At 39.7% G+C, this 23,773-nt stretch overlaps 1 protein-coding gene across 8 annotated transcripts in view; it reads left to right on the top strand.

Annotated features, from left to right (window-relative positions):
- The window catches only part of SLC30A6 (solute carrier family 30 member 6), a 98,324-nt gene that overhangs the window by 10,642 nt on the left and 63,909 nt on the right, over nt 1-23,773 (top strand). For 7 of the 8 annotated variants that reach the window (XR_009209202.1, XR_009209203.1, XM_058426107.1 and 4 more), the window contains 6 exons: nt 9,300-9,365; nt 16,863-16,943; nt 17,439-17,474; nt 18,411-18,505; nt 22,143-22,191; nt 22,507-22,626. Coding sequence is in view for 6 of the 8 variants with exons in the window: in XM_058426107.1 (XP_058282090.1) it covers nt 9,300-9,365; nt 16,863-16,943; nt 17,439-17,474; nt 18,411-18,505; nt 22,143-22,191; nt 22,507-22,626 (447 nt within the window). In the remaining 2 variants the exon portion in view is untranslated. Of the gene's footprint in view, nt 1-9,299; nt 9,366-16,862; nt 16,944-17,438; nt 17,475-18,410; nt 18,506-22,142; nt 22,192-22,506; nt 22,627-23,773 lie in introns of those variants that run through there. The other variant, XM_058426108.1, reaches the window with a different exon arrangement.

Raw genomic sequence — 23,773 nt, forward strand, 5'->3', positions numbered from 1 at the left:
TACTAAATAAGTAAAATTATCAACATAGAACAAACACACAAACAACAATAATTAGAGACATAACAGTAATTAGAGGGCACGTGGGGTGGCTCATGCCTGCAATTCCAGCACTTCGGGAGGCCAAGGCAGGTGGATCACTTGAGGTCAGGAGTTTACGACCAGCCTGGCCAACATGGTGAAACCCTGTCTCTACTAAAAATACAAAATTAGACAGGCATGGTGGCGTGTGCCTGTAGTCCCAGCTACTTGGGAGGGTGAGGCATAAGAATTGCTTGGACCCAGGAGGCGGAGGTTGCAGTGAGCCGAGATTGTGCCACCACACTCCAGCCTGGCCAACAAGAGCGAAACTCAGTCTCAAAAAACAAAATATTTATAGATTTGATTATATTAAAGTTAAAAACTGTAGGTAACAAATGTCACCATAAACAGAATAACCTGAGAAGATATTCGTAATTCATACCTCAAAGAGCTAATTTTACTAACATTTGAAGGGCCCTACAATTTAAGACAAAGACCAAGAAAAAGAAAAGGAAGAAAAAAAATTATAATTCATACAGAGAGTTTACAGAAAAGGAAATATAAATGACACGAAAAGTTGCTCATCTTCACTAACAATAAGAGAAATGCAAATTAAAATTACTCTGAGATGCTGTTTTGCCTGTCACTTTGGGAAAGCTTAAAAAATTTTTTTTTTTTTTTTTTTTTTTTTTTTTTTTTTGAGACGGAGTCTTGCTCTGTCCCCCAGGCTGGAGTGCAGTGGCGCAATCTCGGCTCACTGCAAGCTCTGCCTCCCGGGTTCACGCCATTCTCCTGCCTCAGCCTCCTGAGTAGCTGGGACTACAGGCGCCCGCCAACACGCCCGGCTAATTTTTTGTATTTTTAGTAGAGACGGGGTTTCACCGTGTTAGCCAGGATGGTCTCGATCTCCTGACCTCGTGATCCGCCCGCCTCGGCCTCCCAAAGTGCTGGGATTACAGGCTTGAGCCACCGCGCCCGGCTAGCTTAAAAAAATTTGAGTATACCTGTGTCGTTGAGTGTATTAGGGAAACATGTGCTCTTTTGTTTTTTTTAAAATGGCTTTATTTGGCTGGGCTCAGTGGCTCACACCTGTAATCCTAGCACTTTGGGAAGCTGAAGAGGGCAGATCACAAAGTCAGGAGTTCGAGACCAGCCTGGCCAATATGGTGAAACCCCGTCTCTACTAAAAATTCAAAAATTAGCCGGGCATGGTGGTGGGCGTCTGTAGTCCCAGCTACTCGGGAGGCTGAGGCAGGACAATTGCTTGAACCCGGGAGGCAGAGATTGCAGTGAGCTGAGATCGCGGCACTGCACTCCAGCCTGGGCGACAGAGTGAGACTCCGTCTCAAAAAAAAAAAAAAAGGCTTTATTGAGATATTATAATTCATATGCCTTAAAATGACTTTTAGTCTCTTCATACATAGAGTTGTGGATTCATCACCATAATCAACTTTACAATATTTTCTTTTTTTTTTTTTTTGAGATGGAATCTTACTCTGTCACCCAGGCGGGAGTGCAGCGGCATGATCTCAGCTCACTGCAACCTTCGCCTCCCAGTTTCAAGCTATTCTCTTGCCTCAGCCTCCCAAGTAGCTGGGAATACAGACATGCCCCACCACGCCTGGCAAATTTTTGTATTTTTAGTGGAGATGGGGTGTTGCTGTGTTGGCCAGGCTGGTCTCGAACTCCTGACCTCAAGTGATCTGCCCACCTTGGCCTCCCAAAGTGTTGGGATTACAGGCGTGAGCCACCACGCCTGACCTACAGTATTTTCCTTATCTCAAAAAGAGACCACTCCCCTTAGCTATTACTCTCCAGTCATTCCATTCTCCCACTCATTCCATTCTCTTCTCCAGCCCTAGGCAACCACTAATCTGTTTTTTCTCTCGATAGATTTGCCTACTCTGGACATGTCATATAAGTGGAATCATACAATATACAGTCTTTTATGACCATCTTCTTAGCACAATGCTTTTCTGTTTTGTTGTAGCATATATCAATAGTTACTCTTTCTTTTTTTTTTTTTTTGAGTTAGGGTCTTACTCTGTCACCTAGGCTGGAGTGCAGTGGCGTGATCTTGGCTCAAGCGATTCTTTTGCCTCAGCCTCCCAAGTAGCTGGGATTACAGGCATGTACCACCATGCACGGCTAATTTTTTGTATTTTTATTAGAGACGGGGTTTCACCATTTTGGCCAGGCTGGTCTCAAACTCCTGACCTCAAGTGGTCCACCCGCCTCGGCCTACCAAAGTGCTGGGATAACAGGCATGAGCTACCATGCCTGAGCAATAGTTTTGTTTTCTTCTAAGAATTTTATAGTTTTTGCTCTTAAAATTAGGTCTTTCATGTTTTTTTGTTTTTGTTTTTGTTTTTTTTTAGATGGAGTCTCACTCTGTCACCCAGGCTGGAATGCATTGGCATGATCTTGGCTCACTATAGCCTCAGCCTCCCAAAGTGCTGGGATTACAGGCATGAGCCACCATGCCCAATTAATTTTTGTATTTTTTAGTAGAGACAGGGTTTGCCATATTGAATAGGCTGGTCTCGAACTCCCAAACTCAACTCATCTGCCTGCCTCCACCTCCCAAAGTGCTAAGATTATGGGTGTGAGCCACTGTGCCCTTTGATCCATTTTGAGTTAATATATTTTTTTTTTTTTTGAGATGAAGTCTTGTTCTGTCACCCAGGCTGCAGTGCAGTGGCGCGATCTTGGCTCACTGCAATCTCCACCTCCCGGGTTCTTGCCATTCTCCTGCCTCAGCCTCCTGAGTAGCTGGGACTACAGGCGCCCGTCACCACGCCCTGCTAATTTTTGATATTTTTAGTAGAGACAGGGTTTCACCGTGTTAGCCAGGATGGTCTCAATCTCCTGACCTTGTGATCCGCCCGCCTCGGCCTCCCAAAGTGCTGGGATTACAGGCGTGAGCCACTGCACCCGGCCGAGTTAATTTTTTTATATGATGTGAGATTGGGGGTTCAGATTCATTCTTTTGCATGTGGATAACCAGTTGTCCTATCATCATTTGTTGAAAAGACTACTTTCCCCATTGAATTGTCTTGGTACCCTTGTCAAAAACCAGTTCACGGGCCAAGTGTGGTGGCTCATGCCTGTAATCCCAGCACTTTGGGAGGCCAAGGCAGGTGGACCACCTGAGGTCAAGAGTTTGAGACCAACCTGACTAATATGACAAAACCCCATCTCTACTGAAATACAAAAATTAGCCGGGCATGGTGCCATACACCTGTAGTCCCAGCTACTCAGGAGGCTGAGGCAGAAGAATCGCTTGAACCTGGGGGGCAGAGATTGCAGTGAGCAAGCTGGAATCGTGCCATAGCACTCCAGCCTGGACAACAGAGCGAGACTCCATCTCAAAAAACAACAACAACAAACACCAGTTCACTATAAATGTGAATGTTTATTTTTGGATTCTCAGGTCTGTCCCATTGATCTGTATGTCTGTCCTTTATGCCAGTACCATCAGTCTTGATTACTGCAGCTCTGCAGTAAGTTTTGAAATTGGAAAGTGTGAATATTCCAGCTTTGTTCTTTTTCAAGATTGTTTTGGCTAAACAGGCATTCTTTTTTCTCAGGCTGGAGTGCAGTGGGTTGACCTCAGCTCACTGCAGCCTCAGCCTTTACCGCCTGAGCTCAAATGATCCAGCTCAGCCTCCTGAGTGGGTGGTACCACAGGCTTGTGCCACGACACCTGCCTAATTTTTTGATATTTTGTAGAAATGAGGTCTTCCTATGTTGCCCAGGCAAGTCTCAAATTTCTGAGCTCAAGTGATCCTCCTGCCTTTCCCTCTGAAAGTGTTGGGATTACAAGTGTGAACTACCTGTCCTGGCTGGAAACAGGCACTTTTATACATTGTTGGTGGGAATATAAATTGGTGCAGCATCTCGAGGGCAATTTGGAAATATCAATTAAATTTATAAATGCCCATAACCTTAAACATAGCAGTTCCTTTTCTAGTAATTTATGCTATAGATATATTCCTGTGGTTAAAAATGAGTTGCGTATGAGGTTATTCATACAAAAGATTGGAAACAATCAGTATGTGAATGATGAAATAATGGGGCATGTATACCCCATATTTTGGTACGTATATATCATAGAATTCTCAAACTTGACCACACATCAGAACTACTTGGAAGGTCTTGTTAAAATACATATTGCTTCATTTCCAGAGTTACTGATTCAGGAGGCCTAGGGTAGGACCTAAGCATTTGCATTTCTAGCAACAGATGAAACCGATCCTGCTGGATATAGGGAACCCACTTATCTGTGTAATTAAATATTATGTAGCTTTAAACAATAAAGTCAAAGCATTTTATGGTTTAGAGGTCCTAATAAGGGGAAAAAGCAAGATACACAACAGTGTATATAGTATGCTGCAATTTGTATTAAAAAGGGGGAAAGAATAAGAATACACACGTATACACATCCACACACTACACTCATTTGCTTGTATTTGCATAAATATGCATAGGAAAGATAAACAAACTGATAATAATAGGTGTCTTTGAAGAGGAAGACTGGCAGGGAGACACGTTTAAAATCTTCCCACTATATATCTCTTTTGTAAATTTTGAATTTTAATTATGTAAATAAAATGCCAATTTAAAAATAAAGCAGTTTAAATATGTTACCGCCAAGAGTGGTGTCTCATGCCTGTAATCCCAGTGCTTTGGGAGGCTGAGGCAGGAGGACATTTGAGCCTAGGAGTTTGAGGCTGCAGAGAGCTATGATCTTAGCACTGTACTCCAGCCTCAGTGACAGATACCCTATAGACCAGGCACAGTGGCTCATGCCTGTAATCCGAGCACTTTGAGAAGCCAAGGTGAAAGGACCACTTGAGCTCAGGAGTTCAAGATCAGCCTGGGCAATACAGTGAAACCTCTTCTCTACAAAAATTTTTAAAAATTAGCCGAGTGTGGTGGTACACACCTGTAATCCCAGCTACTCACTGAAGAGTAGGCAGTATCACTTGAGCCCAAAAGGTCAAGGCTGCAGTGAGCTATGATTGCACCACTGTACTCCAGTCTTGGGTCTTGGTGACAGACTGATACCCTGTCTCAAAAAACAAACAAAAAAAAACCCAGGATTTTATTTATTTATTTTTGAGATAGGGTCTCATCCTGCCACCCAGGCTGGAGTGCAGTGGCACGATCTTGGCTCACTGCATGCAGCCTTCACCTCCCGGTCTCAAGTGATTCTCCTGTCTTAGCCTCCCAAGTAGCTGGGATTACAGGCGCCCACCACCATGCCCGGCTAATTTTTGTATTTTTAGTAGAGATGGGGTTTCACCATGTTGGCCAGGTTGGTCTTGAACTCCTGACCTCAGGTGGTCCTCCCACCTCAGCCTCCCAAAGTGATGGGATTACAGGTGTGAACCACCGTGCTCAGCCCATGCATATACTTTAAAAAGTTACTTTGGGGAATAGTTACTAATGTTACCAACCATATTTGATAACAATAAACTAATGGTAATAAAAATAGTAAAATTTTAAAACTAAGTAATGTTTCCCTAATGTCTTAAGGTTCATAAGGAAAATCTTTTCATTTAATTTGAAGAAGTTTCTTTCTTTAGAGGCTCATAATCTGCCATATGAGTTAGCTATCAATACATAACATTTCACATGAAAGGTGTGATTTAGATTCATTTAGAACTTCACTAATATCCAAACACAGAAGAAAGTGGTTATCTGATTTTAGAATTTTAAGTGTTAATAAATGCCACTGTTTTACAAAGAGGTGTAGAAATACATTTTATTGGAGAACATTAATACCAAAGTGGTGTTATTAAACTATGGAAATTAAAATGATTTACGCATATACATAAAATCAAACATATTGAATGATTTGTTAATAAATGGGTACTGATTTTTTAGATTTATGTAGTAATGGGAAGTAAATTCGATCAGTGTACCATATTTCATCAAATATTAGATGCCAACAGTTTTAAGACAAATACTTATTTTATTTTATTTTATTTTTATTTATTTATTTATTTATTTTTTGAGACGGAGTCTCGCTCTGTCGCCCAGGCTGGAGTGCAGTGGCACAGTCTCGGCTCACTGCAAGCTCCGCCTCCCGGGTTCACGCCATTCTCCTGCCTCAGCCTCTCCGAGTAGCTGGGACTACAGGCGCCCGCCACCACGCCCGGCTAATTTTTTGTATTTTTAGTAGAGACGGGGTTTCACTGTGGTCTCGATCTCCTGACCTTGTGATCCGCCCGCCTCGGCCTCCCAAAGTGCTGGGATTACAAGCGTGAGCCACCGCGCCCGGCGACAAATACTTATTTTATGTGTCCCCAAGAAAAATGCTGCTAATTCAACTGTGATGTACTGTAAGTTGTAAGACTAACCCTGATTTGAGGATTATTAAGATGTGAAAAAACATGTACTTCTTAAAATTGATGAACTATAGAAAAAGTTTCAGAGGTTTTTATCCATTTTTAAGGGTAAAATTTTCAAAAGTTAATATTTAGACACTGAATTTTTCAGATTTCTTATTATTAACAAATCTTGTCTATAGAGTATTATTTACAAAGAAAAATTTTACAATTAATAATTGAAGCTTTGACTGGGCAAGGTGGCTCACGCCTGTAATCCCAGCACTTTGGGAGGCCGAGGCTGGCAGATTCCCTGAGCCCAGGAGTTCGAAACCACCCTGGGCAACATGGTAAAAACCCATCTCTACTAAAATACCAAAAAATGAGGTGGGCATGGTGGCGCACTCTTGTAATCCCAGCTACTTGGAAAGCTGAGGTGGGAGAATTGCTTGAGCCCGGGAGGTAGAGGTTGCAGTGAGCCAGGATTGTGCCACTGCACTCCAACCTGGGTGACAGAGTGAGACTCCGTCTCAAAAAAAACGTAAACAATAAATTAATGATTGAAGCTTCAATTGTATATTTCGTTTTTCTTTCCTTTTCTTTTTTTTTTTTTTTTTTTTTGAGACAAGGTATTACTCTGTCACCCAGGCTGAGTACAGGGACATAGTCATGGCTCACTGCAGCTGCAATCTCCTGGGCTTAGGCGATCCTCCTACCTCAGCCTCTGGGGTAGCTGGGACTACAGGTGTTCACCACCACATCTGGCTAATTTTTGTATATTTTTGTGGTGACGGGGTCCCGACATGTTGCCTAGGCTGGTCTTGTACTCCTGGGCTCTCAAATGATTCACCTGCCCTGACCTCCCAAAGTGCTAGGATTACAGGCATGAGCCACCACGCCCAGCCTAATTGTATATTTCTGACTGCAGAAACTCATTTGGCTGCCTTTATCCGATGCAATTTCAAAAATCATCCATTCAAAACCAACCTAGATTATTTGCTTAACTTCAATGTAAATACCATATTCTTGCTGCTTACATGAGTTGGAAGTGAGGTTAGCACACTATATGAACCCTGTCATGATGAGTGTGAAGTACTCTCAAGGCGTTAGCCAGGGCTCTTTTGATTGCAGCCATCAGACTTCCACTGGAGCTATATTGGGGAGCAAAGGTGTAGGATACTTAATTCTGCAGATTCAGGGGTGTTAATGGAATCTGAGGGCAGAGGTTTAGCTGGGCCCCACTGTAAGAATCAAACTTCTCTTTATCTCTCATCTCTGTTCCCTGTATATGGACATCGTTGAGCTATTTTCTTCCTGTAGGTCAACGTTCCCTGCTCCCAAATCCAGGGATAGAAATACAAATACTATTCCAAATTTTCAAATTTGCATTTCCATCATTCAAGAAAGCAGCCAAATTAAGCCTGGAATGCCTTGGTTCCAGTTCCAAATCCTACTTCCAAATCCAGAGCAGCATTTTGACCCAGCTTAGGTTGCATGCGTCAGGTGCCTATCTGTGGATGAGTCAGCTGTGGCCAGGGAGTAGGGTCATGTTAAGAACATACCAGTTCCCGGCCAGGCGCGGTGCCTCACCCGTGTAATCCCAGCACTTTGGGAGGCCGAGGTGGGTGGATCACGAGGTCAGGAGTTCCTGACCAGCCTGGCCAACATGGTGAAACTCCATCTCTATTAAAAATACAAAAATTAGCCAGGCATGGTGATACATGCCTGTAATCCCAGCTACTCAGGCAGGAGAATCACTTGAACCTGGGAGACGGAGGTTGCAGTGAGCCGAGGTTGCAGTGAGCCGAGATCGCACCATTGCACTCCAGCCTGGGTGATAGAGTGAGACTCCATCTAAAAAAAGAACATGTATCAGTTCCTGCTGTAATATAGATGGAGAAAAAAATGAAGGATAGTTAATAACTGAGAATTGAGGAATTGTGAGCTAGGGAGACAGACTCTTGGCTCCCTGCTTCATGGAGCCTTTCATATTTCCATTTAAGGATTACAAAATACTTTGATGTCTTCAAGATCCATGAGATAGGAGTATATTATAAGGATGGCTTTTCGGCCAGGCGTGGTGGCTTACGCCTGTAATCCCAGCACTTTGGGTGGCCAAGGCGGGTGGGTCACTTGAGGCCAGGAGTTCAAGACCAGCCTGGCCAACATGGCAAAACCTCATCTCTACTAAAAAAAAAATGTATAAAAATTAGCCGGGCATGGTGGTGCACGCCTGTAATCACAGCTACTTGGGAGGCTGAGGCAGGACAATCACTTGAACCCGGAAGGAAGAGGTTTCAGTGAGCCGAGATGGCACTACTGCACTCCAGCCTGGGCAACAGAGCAAGACTCTGTCTCAAAAAAAAAAAAAAAAAAAAAGGATTCCTTTTATTAATCAGGTAACTAACATATTTAATTGGGTCTAACGCAGATTGTCGTTACCTCAATTTCATATTGTAGTAACTTGTTTTAGAGTGAATCTCTCTACTACACTTGGAAAATGAACATAATTTTATCTCACTCAAAATGTTGTCAAGGTATTATTAATATTTAGTTTAACTTTTAACAAAGATGAAATGAAGCGTATCAAAGTTAAAATTGATCATATGTGTCATTTTTTAGCATTTTCAGTTACAGAAACCATTTAGGGTAGATAACATTGTGTAGTGGAAGTATGAGTTTAGGTTCTGCTTAACTGACTTGATGTATTATAACTTTATTCTGTTCCTTCACATGTTAAAGATGTATACCACATGTTCAGATGCTCACTGCGATTAGATGGTGAACTACTAGAATTAATTATCTTAATTATTGGAATAATTTATTATTAATTTAGTCTGTGCAAACACAGATAACTTTCAACCACTTAGGAATTCTGAAAACTTAATTTATCTTCACATGTTCTCTTCTCATTCTAATACTAAATTTATTTTTCTTTTTACTTAGTTTAATGACATGTTTAATAAGTTACTGGGTAACAATGAGGAAACCTAGCCCTGTCTATTCATTTGGGTAAGTTCAAATTATTTTATTTTCTGCTAACTTATGACTACTAAAATATTATTTATAGTACACAATAAAGAGCTAGCTAGAATATTTCTGGAAAATAAATGCTGCGTACTTAGTGAAATGATGATCAGATAGTGAAAATAGATAGGCTGGGCACAGTGGCTCACGCCTGTAATCCCGGCACTTTGGGAGGCTGAGGCAGGCAGATCACTTGAGGTCAGGAGTTCGAGACCAGCCTGGCCAACATGGCAGACCCCTATCTCTACTAAAAATACAAAAATTAGCCAGGCGTGGTGGCGTGCACCTGTAATTCCAGCTACTTGAGAGGCTGAGACAGGAGAATCGCTTGAACCCAGGAGGCAGAGGTTGCAGTGAGCCGAGATCGTGCCATTGCACTCCAGCCTGGGCAACAGAGCAAGACTCCATCTCAAACAAAAGAAAATAGATAGAAAAGCATCTTCCAAGAAACATAAATATTTAAGGTATAAATCATATTAAAATAAAATGTTCACATTAGGTTTTTTATATTTTATAAAGCAAATATTTTAAAAAGTTCACATCAAGTTCTTTAATATTTTGGGAATTTATTTTAGCTAGAGCAAGTACAAAGGATTTTCATGTTAGTGTGTCTTCTAGATGTTAAATAAATGTGATATAGTTTAATAACAGGCAGTGGTAAAGATGGATTTTCATCTGAAACTGGATTTGTGATGGCAATGGATCAACAAGTAATTTGAGATTTGTTTCCATAATTTTAAAAATTACTGAGGCCAGGTGTGGTGGCTCACGCCTGTAATCCTAGCACATTGGTAGGTTGAGGCAGGAGGATTGCTTGAGTTAGAAGCCAGCCTGGGCAGCATAGTGAGACCTGTCGCTACAAAAAATTTTTTTTAATTAGCTGGACATGGTGGTGTACACCTGTGGTCCCAGCTGCTTGGGAGGCTGAGGTGGGAGGATTGCTTAAGCCCAGGAGTTTGAGGCTGCAGTGAGCTATAATTGCATCACTGCATTACAGGTGGCAAGAGTAAGACCCTGTCTCAAAAAAAAAAAAAAAAAAAAAAAAGAATTCACTGAAAGTTGAAAGGAAATAATCTTTTATATTAAAGGTTTAAAAATGTATTTAAACATGAGTTCCTTTTAGATTCTAGGAAACAACTTAAAAGAATTTTACTTTATTTTTTTTTTTTTTACGTGAAGAGGCATATCGACCAAGGAATTTTACTTTAGTAAAGAAACTTTTGGACCAAACTTAGTCTTCTTTTCCACCATACCATTCATTGGGACTATATTCTTCTGAACAAAATTAGATTTTATTTGCTTAAACAATGAGAAGAAGTAAACATAAAATTTTAATGCAAAATAAGGATTTTCATAAATCATAAATCATAAATCAAAATGAATTTTTAAAAAATATTTATTATTTTTAATTTAATTTATTTTTTGAGACGGATTCTCACTCTGTCACCCAGGCTGGAGTGCAGTGGCGTGATCTGGGCTCACTGCAGGCTCTGCCTTCCGGGTTCCAGCGATTCTTCTTCCTCAGCCTCCCGAGTACCTGGGATTACAGGCATGTGCCACCACACCTGGCTAAGTTTTTTTTTTTGTATTTTTAGTGGAGATGGGGTTTCACCATGTTGGCCAGGCTGGTCTTGAACTCCTGACCTCAAATGATCCACCTACCTCTGCCTCCCAAAGTGCTGGGATTACAGGTGTGATCCACCACACCCGGCCTTTTTTTTTGACTGTTTTGCTGTGTTGCCTAGGCTGAAGTGCAGTGGTGTGATCTTGGCTCATTGCAACCTCCACCTACCAGATTCAAGCAATTCTCATGCCTCAACCTCCAGGGTATCTGGGATTACAGGTGTGCACCACCACACCCAGCTAATTTTTATATTTTTAGTAGAGATGGAGTGTTGCCATGTTGGCCAACCTGTAATCCCAGCATTATGGGAGGCGCAGGTGGTCGATCACTTGAGCTTAGGAGTTTGAGACCATCCTGAGCAAAGAGCGAGACCCTGTCTCTACAAAGAAATACAAAAATATGCTGGGTGTGGTGAGGTGTGCCTACATTCCCAGCTACTTAGGAGACTGAATTGCGGAAAATGGCTTGAACCTGGGAGGCAGAGGTCGCAGTGAGCTGAGATGGTGCCACTGCCCTCCTGCCTGGGAGACAAAGCCAGACCCTATATCCAAAAAAAAAAAAGAAAAAGACAAAGAAAAATGAGTTTGGGGGAAAAAATGGGAGGACTTTTACAATTTATGTAACCAAACTACTGTGGGAAGACAGTAACTGGTGCAGGCACTAGACCACTGAGGACATTGTCATTTTTTTGCCTCCCAGGCCTGCTTTTCTCTGCATGTCCTGTTCAGTCAGACCACTTTTCTCCACCAATCTGGAATGATACTCCTAGCAAGACCTTAATTCACACCTTCTCACCTTCATCTGAGAGAGGAAATAATAAATTACTACTGTTAAAATAATATTTATGGTAGGCAATAAAGAGCTAGCTAGAGTATTTCTGGAAAATAAATGCTGCCTAGTTCAGAAAATCATGAGAAAGAACTGTTGCTTGGGCCAGCTTGGAACAGGCATCAGTCTTTATAGATCAGTTACTGTGGATAGAAGACAAGGTCATGTAAGGACATGACGGCTCCCATTTTGGCTCACTTGCTTAGAGTGAACAGAAAAGAAAGGAGCAGTTAAGCAATAAAGTTAAACACTCAAATATAGTTGCAATCAGTCACATAGCTGAAGTATCACATATATCTGGAGACTTCAAAATCCAGTTCTCTAGGCCTGAGAACCATCTAGAATTTCAGACTACCTTCTTGACAGCTTCACATGGATGTCTAATTGGTATCTTAAACTTAGGAAAAAATTCTTGGTTTCTTCCCCAAAAACCTATTCCTTTGTAGTTTTCCCCATCTCAGTAAATACCATCAGCACTCAGTTGCTCAAACAAAAAGTTCTGGGAATTTCTGTTGATTACTGTCTCTCATCACCCACATTTAATCTATTAGCAGATTAATTATGTCAAGGTAACCTACAAACACATCCAGAATTACCTCCAATCCCATTTCTATCTCCACTACTGTCATCCCAGACCAAGCTACTTTCATTTGCAGCCAGTGTTTTTCTTTTTAAACCTGTATCATATTATCCCTCTCCCCTTAAAACCATCCAGTTGTTTCCCATAATACTTAGAATAAAATCCTAACTCCTTTTTCTAATTTACAAAGCCCGTATATGATGAGGACCCTGCCTACTTTTCTTCAACTTAATCTTCTCATGCCCTCTATAGGACACTGACTTTCTTTCTGTTGTTTGAACGCTACTAACTCATTCCCATTTTAGGGCCTTTGTATAACATCTGCCTGATATGCTCTTCACCTGATCTTTGCAAGGCTGGCTTCATCGTGTTATTCATATCTTAATATCACTAAATGCTAATTTCCATTAAGTGACTAGCCCAATCAAAAATAGTCATCTGGTTAATCTCTTGTCACATCAGACTACTATAATTCTCTGTACAGAACTTACCAAACAAGGTATTTGTTTTTCTGTTCCTACCCTTTAAAATGTAAATTTCAGAGCTGGGTGTGGTGGTTTATGCCTGTAATCCCAGCACTTTGGGAGGCCGAGGTGGGAGGATCACCTGAGGTCAGGAGTTTGAGACCAGCCTAACCAACATGGTGAAACCTCATCTCTACTAAAAATACAAAAATTAGCCAGGTGTGGTGGTGTGAGCCTGTCGTCCCACCTACTCTTGAGATTGAGGCAGGAGAATCACTTGAGACCGGGAGGTGGAGACTGCAGTGAGCTAAGATCGTGCCACTGTACTCCATCCTCCGCCTCAAAACATAAAAAAAAAATAAATAAATTTCATAGAAGTAGGGACCGTGTCTTGTTTTCTGTAATATCTTTGTGCAATTTGATGAATTTTAAGAAATGAATAATTTGTATAGTTACTATCTGGACCATGATATAAAACATTACAAGTCCCCCAAAACCTCCCTTCATGTGCATTCAGACCCCACCAGAAGTAACTGGTAATCTGACCTCTAACATTGCATATTAGTTTTGCCTGTTTCTGAATATCCTGTAGATGGAATGTAGTATGTACTATCTTGTTCATTGCTCTCATATTCCATTATATGAATATATCACAAATTGCTTAATTGTTAAGGACATTTAGATGACTTTCACTTTTTAGCTATTATAAATGAAACTACTTCTGAACATTCTTGTATATATCTTTTAGTGCACATGTGTACCCATTTATGTTGGGTATGTATCTTTGAGTGGAATTAGTTTGGATTTGCATGTTCATTATTAAAAGATAAGATGATACCAAACCGTTTTCCAGAGCAGTTTTACCAATTTATACTCCCACTGGTAGTGTTTGAGAGTTGCAATTGCTTCATGTCCTTGCCAACAGTTGATATTGTCTTTTTTTTTTTTTTTCTTTTTTTTGAGGCAGCGTCTCGCTTGGTCACCCAGGGTAGAGTGCAGTGGTGCGACCTTGGCTCACTGCAACCTCCACCTCCCGAATTTAAGCGATTCTTGTGCCTCAGCCTCCTGAGTAGCTGGGACTACAGGCATACACCACCATGCCTGACTAATTTTTTTTATTTTTTTATTTTTTTATTTTTAGTAGAAATGGGGTTCCATCATGTTGGCCAGGCTGGTCTTGAACTCCTGACCTCAAGTAATCCACCCACCTTGGCCTCCCAAAGTGCTGGGATTACAGGCATGAGCCACCGCACCTGGCCTTTTTTTTTTTTTTGAGACAGGGTCTCACTCTGTCACCCATGTTGGAGTACAGTGGCATGATCATAGCTCATTGCAGCCTTCAACACCTGGGCTCAAGTGGCTCTCCTGCCTCAGCCTCCTGAGTTGCTAGGACTACAGGCACATCCCAGCCATGCCTGGCTAATTTTTAAAATATTTCTGGAGTCGAGGTCTCACCATATTGCCCAGGCTGGTCTTGAACTGGCTTCAAGCGATCCTCCCATACCCCGAGTAGCTGGAATTACAGGTGTGGAGCCACCATGCCCAGCTGTTACTGTCTTTTTTTATAAAGGCCATTCTATGATATGCAGTGGTATTTCATTGTGGTTTTAAGTTATTTTCCTTATGACTAATTGAGCACCTTTGCATACGTTGATTAACCATTCAGATGACCTCTTTTTTAAAATGCTTGTTAAAATCTTTTAACCATTTTCCGTTTTTCTGTATTAATCTGTAACAGTTCTTTATATATAAGTATCTTCTCCTTCTCTTAGTTGCCCTTCTTTCTCTTAATGGTATCTTCTGATGAATAAAAGTTTTAAATTTTAGGCCGGGCACGGTGGCTCACGCATGTAATCCTAGCACTTTGGGAGGGTGAGGTGGGCAGATCATTTGAGGTCAGGAGTTCGAAACCAGCCTGACCAACATGGTGAAACCCCATCTCTACTAAAAATACTAAAATTAGCCACACATGGTGGTGGTTGCCTGTAATCCCAGCTACCCGGGAGGCTGAGGCAGGAGAATCACTTGAGCCCAGGAAGCGGAGGTTGCAGTGAGCTGATATCGCATCATGGCACTCCAGCCTGGGCGACAGAGTGAGACTCTGTCACAAAAAAAAAAAAAAAAAAAGTTTTAAATTAAATTTATTTTTTTGGGTTGGTCCTTTTGTGCACTTGTTAAGAAATCTTGGCATACCCCCAAGTCAGAAGACACTTTGTTCTGTTATCCCCTAGAAGCCTTACTGTTTGATTTTTCATATTTAATCCTACAATCCAGTTGGAATAGATATTTTTGGTATGGTGTGAAGCAGGAGTAAAGGCATATTCTGGACTGCAGTGGCGCAATTCGGCTCACTCTAACCTCCATCTCCCAGGTTCAAGCAATTCTCGTGCCTCAGCCTCCCAGGCAGCTGGGATTACAGGCACGCACCACCACGCCCAGCTAATTTTTTGTATTTTTAGTAGAGACGGGGTTTCGCCATGTTAGCCAGGCTGGTCTTGAACTCCTGGCCTCAAGTGATGTGCCCCCCTCGGCCTCACAAAGTGCTGGGATTGCATGTGTGAGCCACTGCGCCTGGCTCTTCTTTACTACTTTTATGTGCCACCTTTTTTACCGATCAGATGACTGTATATGTGTAGATCTGTCTCTAGATTCTCTTTTCTGTACGATTTTGTGTATTTGGACTTGGATTAGTACTGCATGTTAATTATTACAGCTTTGAAATACCTATTGATATCTGGTAGTATAAATCTTCCAGCTTCGTTCTTCTTCAAGATTATCTTTGCTTTCCTTCACATTTTGCAGTTCCATATGCGTTTTAATATCAGCTTCTCAACTTCCACAAATAACATTGATGCATTTGCATACTGTTTTTTCGTGTTCTTTTTTATTTTTTCAGTAGCTGGAAAAAACACTTAATTTGTATTCTATTATAACCTACTTTTTTCACTCACCTTTTTCCATGTCAATAAATACTTTTTTTGTTTAACAATATATAATGTTCTATTGTTGATTCCAGCATTTTTCCTTTACAAATAACAATATGATGTACAGTCTTAATTTTTTTTTATCTTTTCTGTGCCTCCATGATTATTTTCTTGAAAACTTTTAAGCATTTATACTTACCATAAATGTTGAATACCATTAGACTATGTGTTGCAGGAAAAACTAAAACAACAGTTCCTGGCCTCTGGCTTATAGTCTAGGGATTATAAAATATACTCATAATTCACTGTAATTATGTATAGAAATGAGAGGCAGTATAATAACTGGTTAAAATATGAATTCTAGAGTCAGAGTGTTTGAGTTTGAAAACCTTCTACTTGCTAGCTATATGACTGTAAACAGTTACTTTTCTTCTTCGTGTCCTAAATTTCTTATCTGTTTGGAAAAAAAAAAAAATGAGCCAAGTGTGGTGGCACATGCCTGTAGTCCCAGCTATTCGGGAGGCTGAGCAGCTGGGAGGATTACTTGAGCCTGGGAGTTCAGGGTCCAGCCTGGGCAACATAGCGAGACCCCCATCTCTTGAAAAAAAAAGAAAAAAGTGGATAAACTAATTCTAATAAGGGGTTGGGAAGTTTAGATGAGGTAATATGTTAAGCACTCTGGTGTCTAACGCACAGTGGGTCAATTAAGTGTTATTATGATTGTGATTATTTCTAGAAAAATAAGGACTATAAGTGGGTCCTGGTAATTGTCTTTTTTTTTTTTTTTAAATCATTTTTAAGTTTTTCTGGGAAGAGAAAGCCTCTGACATGGGCTCTCTCTTCTGAGTCCTGGGAATTGTACAAATAGATACTCTTTGGAATCTGTGATTTTCATTGTTTATTATTATTCTGGAAACCCTAATCTGCTCTAATCTGTTTGGCTCATAGTAGACAGCACATATGTGTATTAAGTAAGCAAATAAATGAATGTAAATGTGTTCTAGAGAGACTGGTTTGTGAATTCAAAGAATTGTGATGATCTAATTAATGTTTTGGTTTCAGATTTGAAAGATTAGAAGTCCTGGCTGTATTTGCCTCCACAGTCTTGGCACAGTTGGGAGCTCTCTTTATATTGAAAGAAAGGTACACTTGTGTATGATGTTATTCTAAATCCCACCTATAACACCTTTGGGAACATGAAAGAAACCCATCAGACACATTTGCTTTCAAGGGTATGAAAATTTAGATGAGCAGGGCTGGAGTTTTGATAGTACACTTTCTTTATGTTTTAGACTTTTTCTTCTGTTTCATTTTTTTTACTTCGTTCCTTAATGCTACTAAATTGAATCAGAAGTAGTTGTGAATGCAACAGAGATTCAGTCAGGCATGTTTGATGCTTATTACAAACCCATTGAAATAGGCTTGGCAGAGAAAGATTGACATTACATATTAAGGATAATTTGTGAAAAAAGAAAACAACTAAAAAGGATAATTTGTGGGTCTCCTGGCCTCATCACTGCTAATAGTTAATAGTTATAATGTTAAAAGATTTTGTGAACTTTAAGGCAGGTTAGTGATATATTTAATAAAGCTTTTTAACTATATAGGACTTATTTAATACATTTTTATTTCTTTTAGTGCAGAACGCTTTTTGGAACAGCCTGAGATACACACGTGAGATTTTATTTTCGATATATAATTTACTATTGGTTCTTAATTATTAATTGATGTATTATTAAACAGTTGGCCAATGTCAGAGTTCAGACTGTGGCAACATAACGTTTTTGCTGGTATTTCACAAACAAAATTCCCTAATATCAAGACTCCATTTCTTTACGCTTAACAGTTCCCAAGTTCTAAATATGTTTATACTACACAGGAAGGCCTTTCTATCTTGGCTTCAGGCTTCTCATTATTTCCAGACCTAGGAAACACTAAGCCAGCTCCCCCTAGTCTTCTGTAATTTCAAATTTGACCTTCAAAATCTTCATAGCACCTATAGAAAAGAGAATTGGACCAGGCTCAGGGGCTCACACCTGTAATCCCAGCACTTTGGGAGGCTAAGGCAGGAGGATCGCTTGAGTCCAGGAGTTCAAGACCAACCTGGACAACAGAGTGAGACCCTGTCTCCAAAAAAAAGAAATGTATATATGTTTCATGTATATTGCAACTATGTGATTTTCATATATATATGAAAAGAGAATTGTATGTATCATATATATGAAAAAACAATTGTATTTCTCAACCGCATAGCTGCTAACTATGTGGACCTTATCTATTCTGATCAGTTTAATTCCATGAAGTCTGACTTGTCCAGTATATCGTAAAACAAATACCATTAATATTTATACATATTTATAACAGCGTTTACCTGTAGGAAGATACTGTTAATGCTAAAAGTCCTTTCTTATCCTTTGTAAGATGGAGCAACAGTAGATGGGACATGGGTGATGGGGCTAGAAACTAAGTTCAGATTCTGTATCTGGAAACACCAAATCATTAAAGCAGACCACTTTACCTTCCTACCTCTTAGTCCCTCTACATATTGAAATTACATACTGATAATACCAAGAACAAATTAAAAGTAAATGTTATCGTTGTTCTTTTTAGGGGAAGATTATTAGTTGGTACTTTTGTGGCTCTTTCTTTCAACCTGTTCACGATGCTTTCTATTCGGAATAAACCTTTTGCTTATGTCTCAGAAGGTATGTTTTTTATTTACTATTAATTTAAAAATCCAGCTAATCTCTCATAAAAACAAGTCTTTTGTTTGTTTCATTCACTCAAATCAATGAGGAAGTATATTCTGAAGAGAAGAGAGAACTAGCCCAAATGTTCTCAAGTCTTTTTTAAGTGGAAAATTATAAAACAAAATCTCATTAGTTCAAGCTTTAAAATAACAAATTATTTTAAAACAGGCAGGAGTGACCTGTAAATTAAATCATGTGGTGATGAAAAATTACACTTACCAAATAATGTGAGATTTTTAAATGTGTAATCTATCTAAGAAAAGTCTATTGTAAGCATTTTAGAAATATCAGTATACTTAGAATAGTTGATATGCTAATTGAAAATAACTGTATTCTGTTAATAAAGTAAGTTCCCAGGAACTTCTCTTTGGCAGTGGTGGATGGGCATATATATTTGCAAGTAGCCAAACTTTCTTTTGAAATATTCTTTTATTTTGAAGTGTTTACAACTTCAGACTGATTTTTCACTTTTGTAGTCTAAATTATTTTCTTTTTTCAATAATTTCAGTGTTTTGGAATCCCACTAACCCACAAAAGAGTTAGCCACTAAGAGATGGAGAAGTGAGGTGAAAACAGAAATGGGATGTGTGCACAGACCCACACTTTGAAGTACAGAGAAGCACAGATAGGTGTGGATCTTTTTAGATCTCACTCTAGGACAGTCAAGAGAAGAAAGTTTTCTGAAAGGCCCATTGAAGTTTAAACAACTTCATGAATGTTATGAAGATAAATTGTGTTTGTATGAGTTAAAGAATTACTGCATGAATTAGAAAATTAAATAATGATACTTAAGATCACCAGAATTTCTTGAAAAAAATTCATAATTTATAAAATACTATAACACTTACTCTAGAAATTTTTAAGATGGTGCAAAGATTTAGAAACACTATTTCCCTGTAAAGATCAGGAAGATACAAGAAGGAAATAAGACTACTGATAATCTTATGACCCACAGATAATATGTTAACATTTCTATGTTATTCCTTCCAGTTTTTTGTATGCACATGTACATATAATTTTATGTGCTTACTTAGAATTGTATATATTACAATTTTATGCCTGGCCTTTTTTTTTTTTTTGAAACGGAGTCTCACTCTGTTGCCCAGGCTGGAGTGCAGTGGCACAATCTTGGCTCACTGTAACCTCTGCCTCCTTGGTTCAAGGGGTTACAGGAATGTGCCACCATGCCTGGCTGATTTTTGTATTTTTAGCAGAGACGGGGTTTCCCCATGTTGGCCAGGCTGGTCTCGAACTCCTGACCTCAGGTGATCTGTCCACCTTGGCCTCCCAAAGTGCCGGGATTACAGGTGTGAAGCACTGCGTCCGGCCATGTCTGGCTTTTTTGTTGGCATTATGTCTTCAGTATTGCTTCTCATTAAATACTCTTTGAATGTAAATGATTTTTTAATGCTTGCATAATATTGTTATGAATATTTTAAAATATTTTATACATTTCTAACTTTTATAAATAACTCTATAATCAGCCTCTTTAGATGAACTTTGTCTGCATTTTTTATTCTTTCTGTAGGATAAATTCCCTGAGAAGGAATTATTTACTGGATTAAAAATACAGTATTTTTCAAAGGCTTTGTTGTATATTGCCAAATTTATTTCCAGAAAAGTTATCTAGTTTATATTTTTATTATATTTTATTTTATTTATTTATTTATTTATTTTTATTTATTTTTTTTTACACAGACAAAGTGTCCCTGTGTTACCCAGGCTGGTCTCAAACTCCTGGGCTCAAGCAGTCCTCTCACATCAGCCTCCCAAAGTGCTGGGACGACAGGCGTGAGCCACTGCTCCCAGCCTACTTTATATTTTCATTAGCTGGAAATGAAGGTTACCAGAAACATCAAGATTTGTGACATTAGCTGGGCTTGGTAGCATGTGCCTCTAGTCCCAGCTACTCAGGAGGCTGAGGTGGTTGTATTGCTTGAGTTCAGGAGTTTGATTCCAGCCTGGGAAACATAGCAAGACTGGCTTTAAAAAAAAAAATGAAGGCTGGGTGTAGTGGCCCACGCCTGTAATCCCAGCAGTTTGGGAGACCAAGGCAGGTGGATCACAAGGTCAGCAGTTCGAGACCGGCCTGGCCAACATGGCAAAACCCTGTCTCTACTAAAAAATTATAAAAATTAGCCAGGCATGGTGGCAGGCGCCTGTGATCCCAGCTACTCGGGAGGCTGAGGCAGGAGAATCCCTTGAACCCAGTAGGCGGAGGTTGCAGTGAGCCGAGATCACGTCATTGCACTCCTGCCTGGGTGATAAAAGTGAAACTCCATCTCAAAACAAAACAAAAAAAAAAGATTTGTGAAATTACTTGAAATTTGAGTGGAAAATAATATTAAGTACTTTCTACATGCCAAGCACTGCTAAATACTTTACATAGAATAACCCATTTAATTCTAGTCATATGAAGTAAATACTTTTATCATGCCCATTTTACACTAAGGCACTGAGAGATTAAATTACTTTCCCAATGCTACACATCTAGTTACAGGCAGAGCTATGATTTAAAGCCAGATATTCTGACATCTTAACTGCTCAACTATTTTTCTTTTGCGTAAGTCTTGCCAATCTTTTTTACATCATGGTACACATTTTAAAAATGGATATTTCTGTAGCACTCTGGGATAAATGGAAGAGAATTCTTGAGTCTAGACACAGGCTGCTTGTCCAAGACTAGTAACTGGCAAGTGTCTTTGTAGGTACCCAGGTCCTCACCTGGCTTTTTTGAGAGTTGAGGGAATTAATTTGTATGTAGTTTGAATATCCCTTATCTGAAATGCTTGGGGCCAGAAGTGTTTCACATTTTCGGTTGTCTTATATGTGTTTGCGTTATATGTATGGGTTGAGCATCCTAAACCTGAAAATTTAAAATTCAAAACGCTCCTGTGAGCATTTCCTTTGAGTATCATGTTGGTGCTCAAAGTTGTGGATTTTTGGTTTTCAGATTTGGGATACTCAGCCTATATCTATGGCCCATTCTCAGCGCACTAGTTAGGAAGCTCTGCTTAAAAGTATAAAGAACTGCCGGGCGCGGTGGCTCACACCTTTAATCCCAGCGCTTTGGGAGGCCGAGGCAGGTGGATCACCTGAGGTCAGGAGTTGAAGACCAGCCTGACCAACATGGTGAAACCCCGTCTCTACTAAAAATACAAAATTAGCCAGGTGTGGTGGCACGCGCCTGTAATCCCAGCCACACGGGAGGCTGAGGCCGGAGAATTGCTTGAACGCGGGAGACAGAGGTTGCGGGGAGCCGAGATGGCACCACTGCACTCCAGCCTGGGCAAAAAGAGTGAAACTCCATCTCAAAAGAAAAAGTATAAAGAACCTTTAAAACTTTAATAGTAACAATGACATAAATTCCTTCAGGTCAACTGTATATTGTGTAATAGTTGAAACTGCTTTTGACTTAGGTGGCATAAGGGCATAAAAGAGGAAACATTTGTAGATTTGAGGAGTAGCATGTTCTTTTGTAATATTATTCAGTCACTGCCAAATTTATTTTTTAAAATTAAAGAACTCAAATATTTCGGGTAGTGGTTTTTTTTTCTTCTATATAGATAATTTAAGTATTTTCTTCTTAAAGCTGCTAGTACGAGCTGGCTTCAAGAGCATGTTGCAGATCTTAGTCGAAGGTAAGATGTTATAGAGTTTCATGATATGCATAATTTAAAGGAATACACAAGAAATGCATCTATCATGGGAACTTAAATTATTCATTGCTGAGGTTACTACATGAATCACACAGATCAGATTGTTATTCTCCCTTTACTTTTCAATTGACGATACAAAAGAGAATTTTATAAATGAAAGGGCTTTGTTCACAAATCCTCTTTGCTTTCTTTAAGAAGTACACTATGTGGTACCAAAATACAAGTTATCTTTTACAAGGTTGTCACCAGTTTTATGTGAATTCTGCTAATGGATACTCTTTGTTTGTTTTTTCTTAGCTTGTGTGGAATTATTCCAGGACTTAGCAGTATCTTCCTTCCTCGAATGAATCCATTTGTTTTGATTGATCTTGCTGGAGCATTTGCTCTTTGTATTACATATATGCTCATTGAAATTAAGTGAGTATTTTGTATTGTTGTCAAGTATGTTTTGATTTCCGGGGCCTTACTTTTAAGGGCATCAACAGGATAGATAGTGGTCAAGCTTCTAGCAGTTTTGCTTATGACCTGTGTAACTTAGGTCACATCTTTTCCTTAGGTGTCTTCATCTGAAAAATTAAGGGGATTGGGTTCAATAAGTATTTCTTACCACATTGTATAATGCAGACTGGAAAACAATTTAAATTCCCTACTGCTGACCTGATGAGTGAAACAGAAAAGAGAACAGTAAGAAAGAGATCTGAACCACCGCTGCTATTGCCGAGAGAGGGAGGAGAAGAGGACGTAGGTGTGAAACAATTTTTAAAAAATAAAGCCTTTTAGGAAATAGGCTTTACAGCTGCTTTAAGCTTAACATGTTATGGCATGTGATTCTTTGGCTACCTACCTTTTAAATATTAGTCTTTACTAGAATTTGTCCTTATTGTTCTTGCTGTTTTGTGTATTTTCCTTTAAAATCACATGCAAGTATTTCTTTTTGTTTGCTACTTCTGTGGGATTCCCAGATTTTTTTTTCTAGCCCACATCTCTATTGAATTCCAAAAGGCGTATCTTCCTGACTTCTATACGTGTCTACTTTAACTGAACCTATTTTCCCTTAACTCTGAAACTGTTTTTTCTTCTATCTCCCATCTCAGTGAATGGGAGATACAAGAAAAATACTGTCATTTATGCCAATGCATTCTTATTTTAAATTGCATTAAAATATACATAATATAGAGTTGGTTTTTTTCTGAGATGGAGTTTCTCTCTTGGTGCCCAGGCTGGAGTGCAATGGCATGATTTCAGCTCACTGCAACCTCCACCTCCTGAGTTCAAGCAATTCTCCTGCCTCAGCCTCCTGAGTAGCTGGGATTACAGGCACCTGCCACCACAGCCGGCTAATTTTTGTATTTTTAATAGAGATGAAGTTTTGCCATGTTGGCCAGGCTGGTCTTGAACTCCTGACCTCAGGTGATCCACCTGCCTCGGTGGCTCATGACTGTAATCCCAACATAGAGTTTTTTATTTACATTGAGTGTAAAATTTAGTGACATTGCATGCAGCCATTACCACCATCCATCTCCAGAACCTTTTTCCTCCTTCCTTCCTTAAACTCCATGCTCAT

The sequence above is a fragment of the Hylobates moloch genome, unplaced genomic scaffold (genome assembly GCF_009828535.3).
Source record: "Hylobates moloch isolate HMO894 unplaced genomic scaffold, HMol_V3 SCAFFOLD_13, whole genome shotgun sequence".
Taxonomy (NCBI): Eukaryota; Metazoa; Chordata; class Mammalia; order Primates; family Hylobatidae; genus Hylobates; species Hylobates moloch.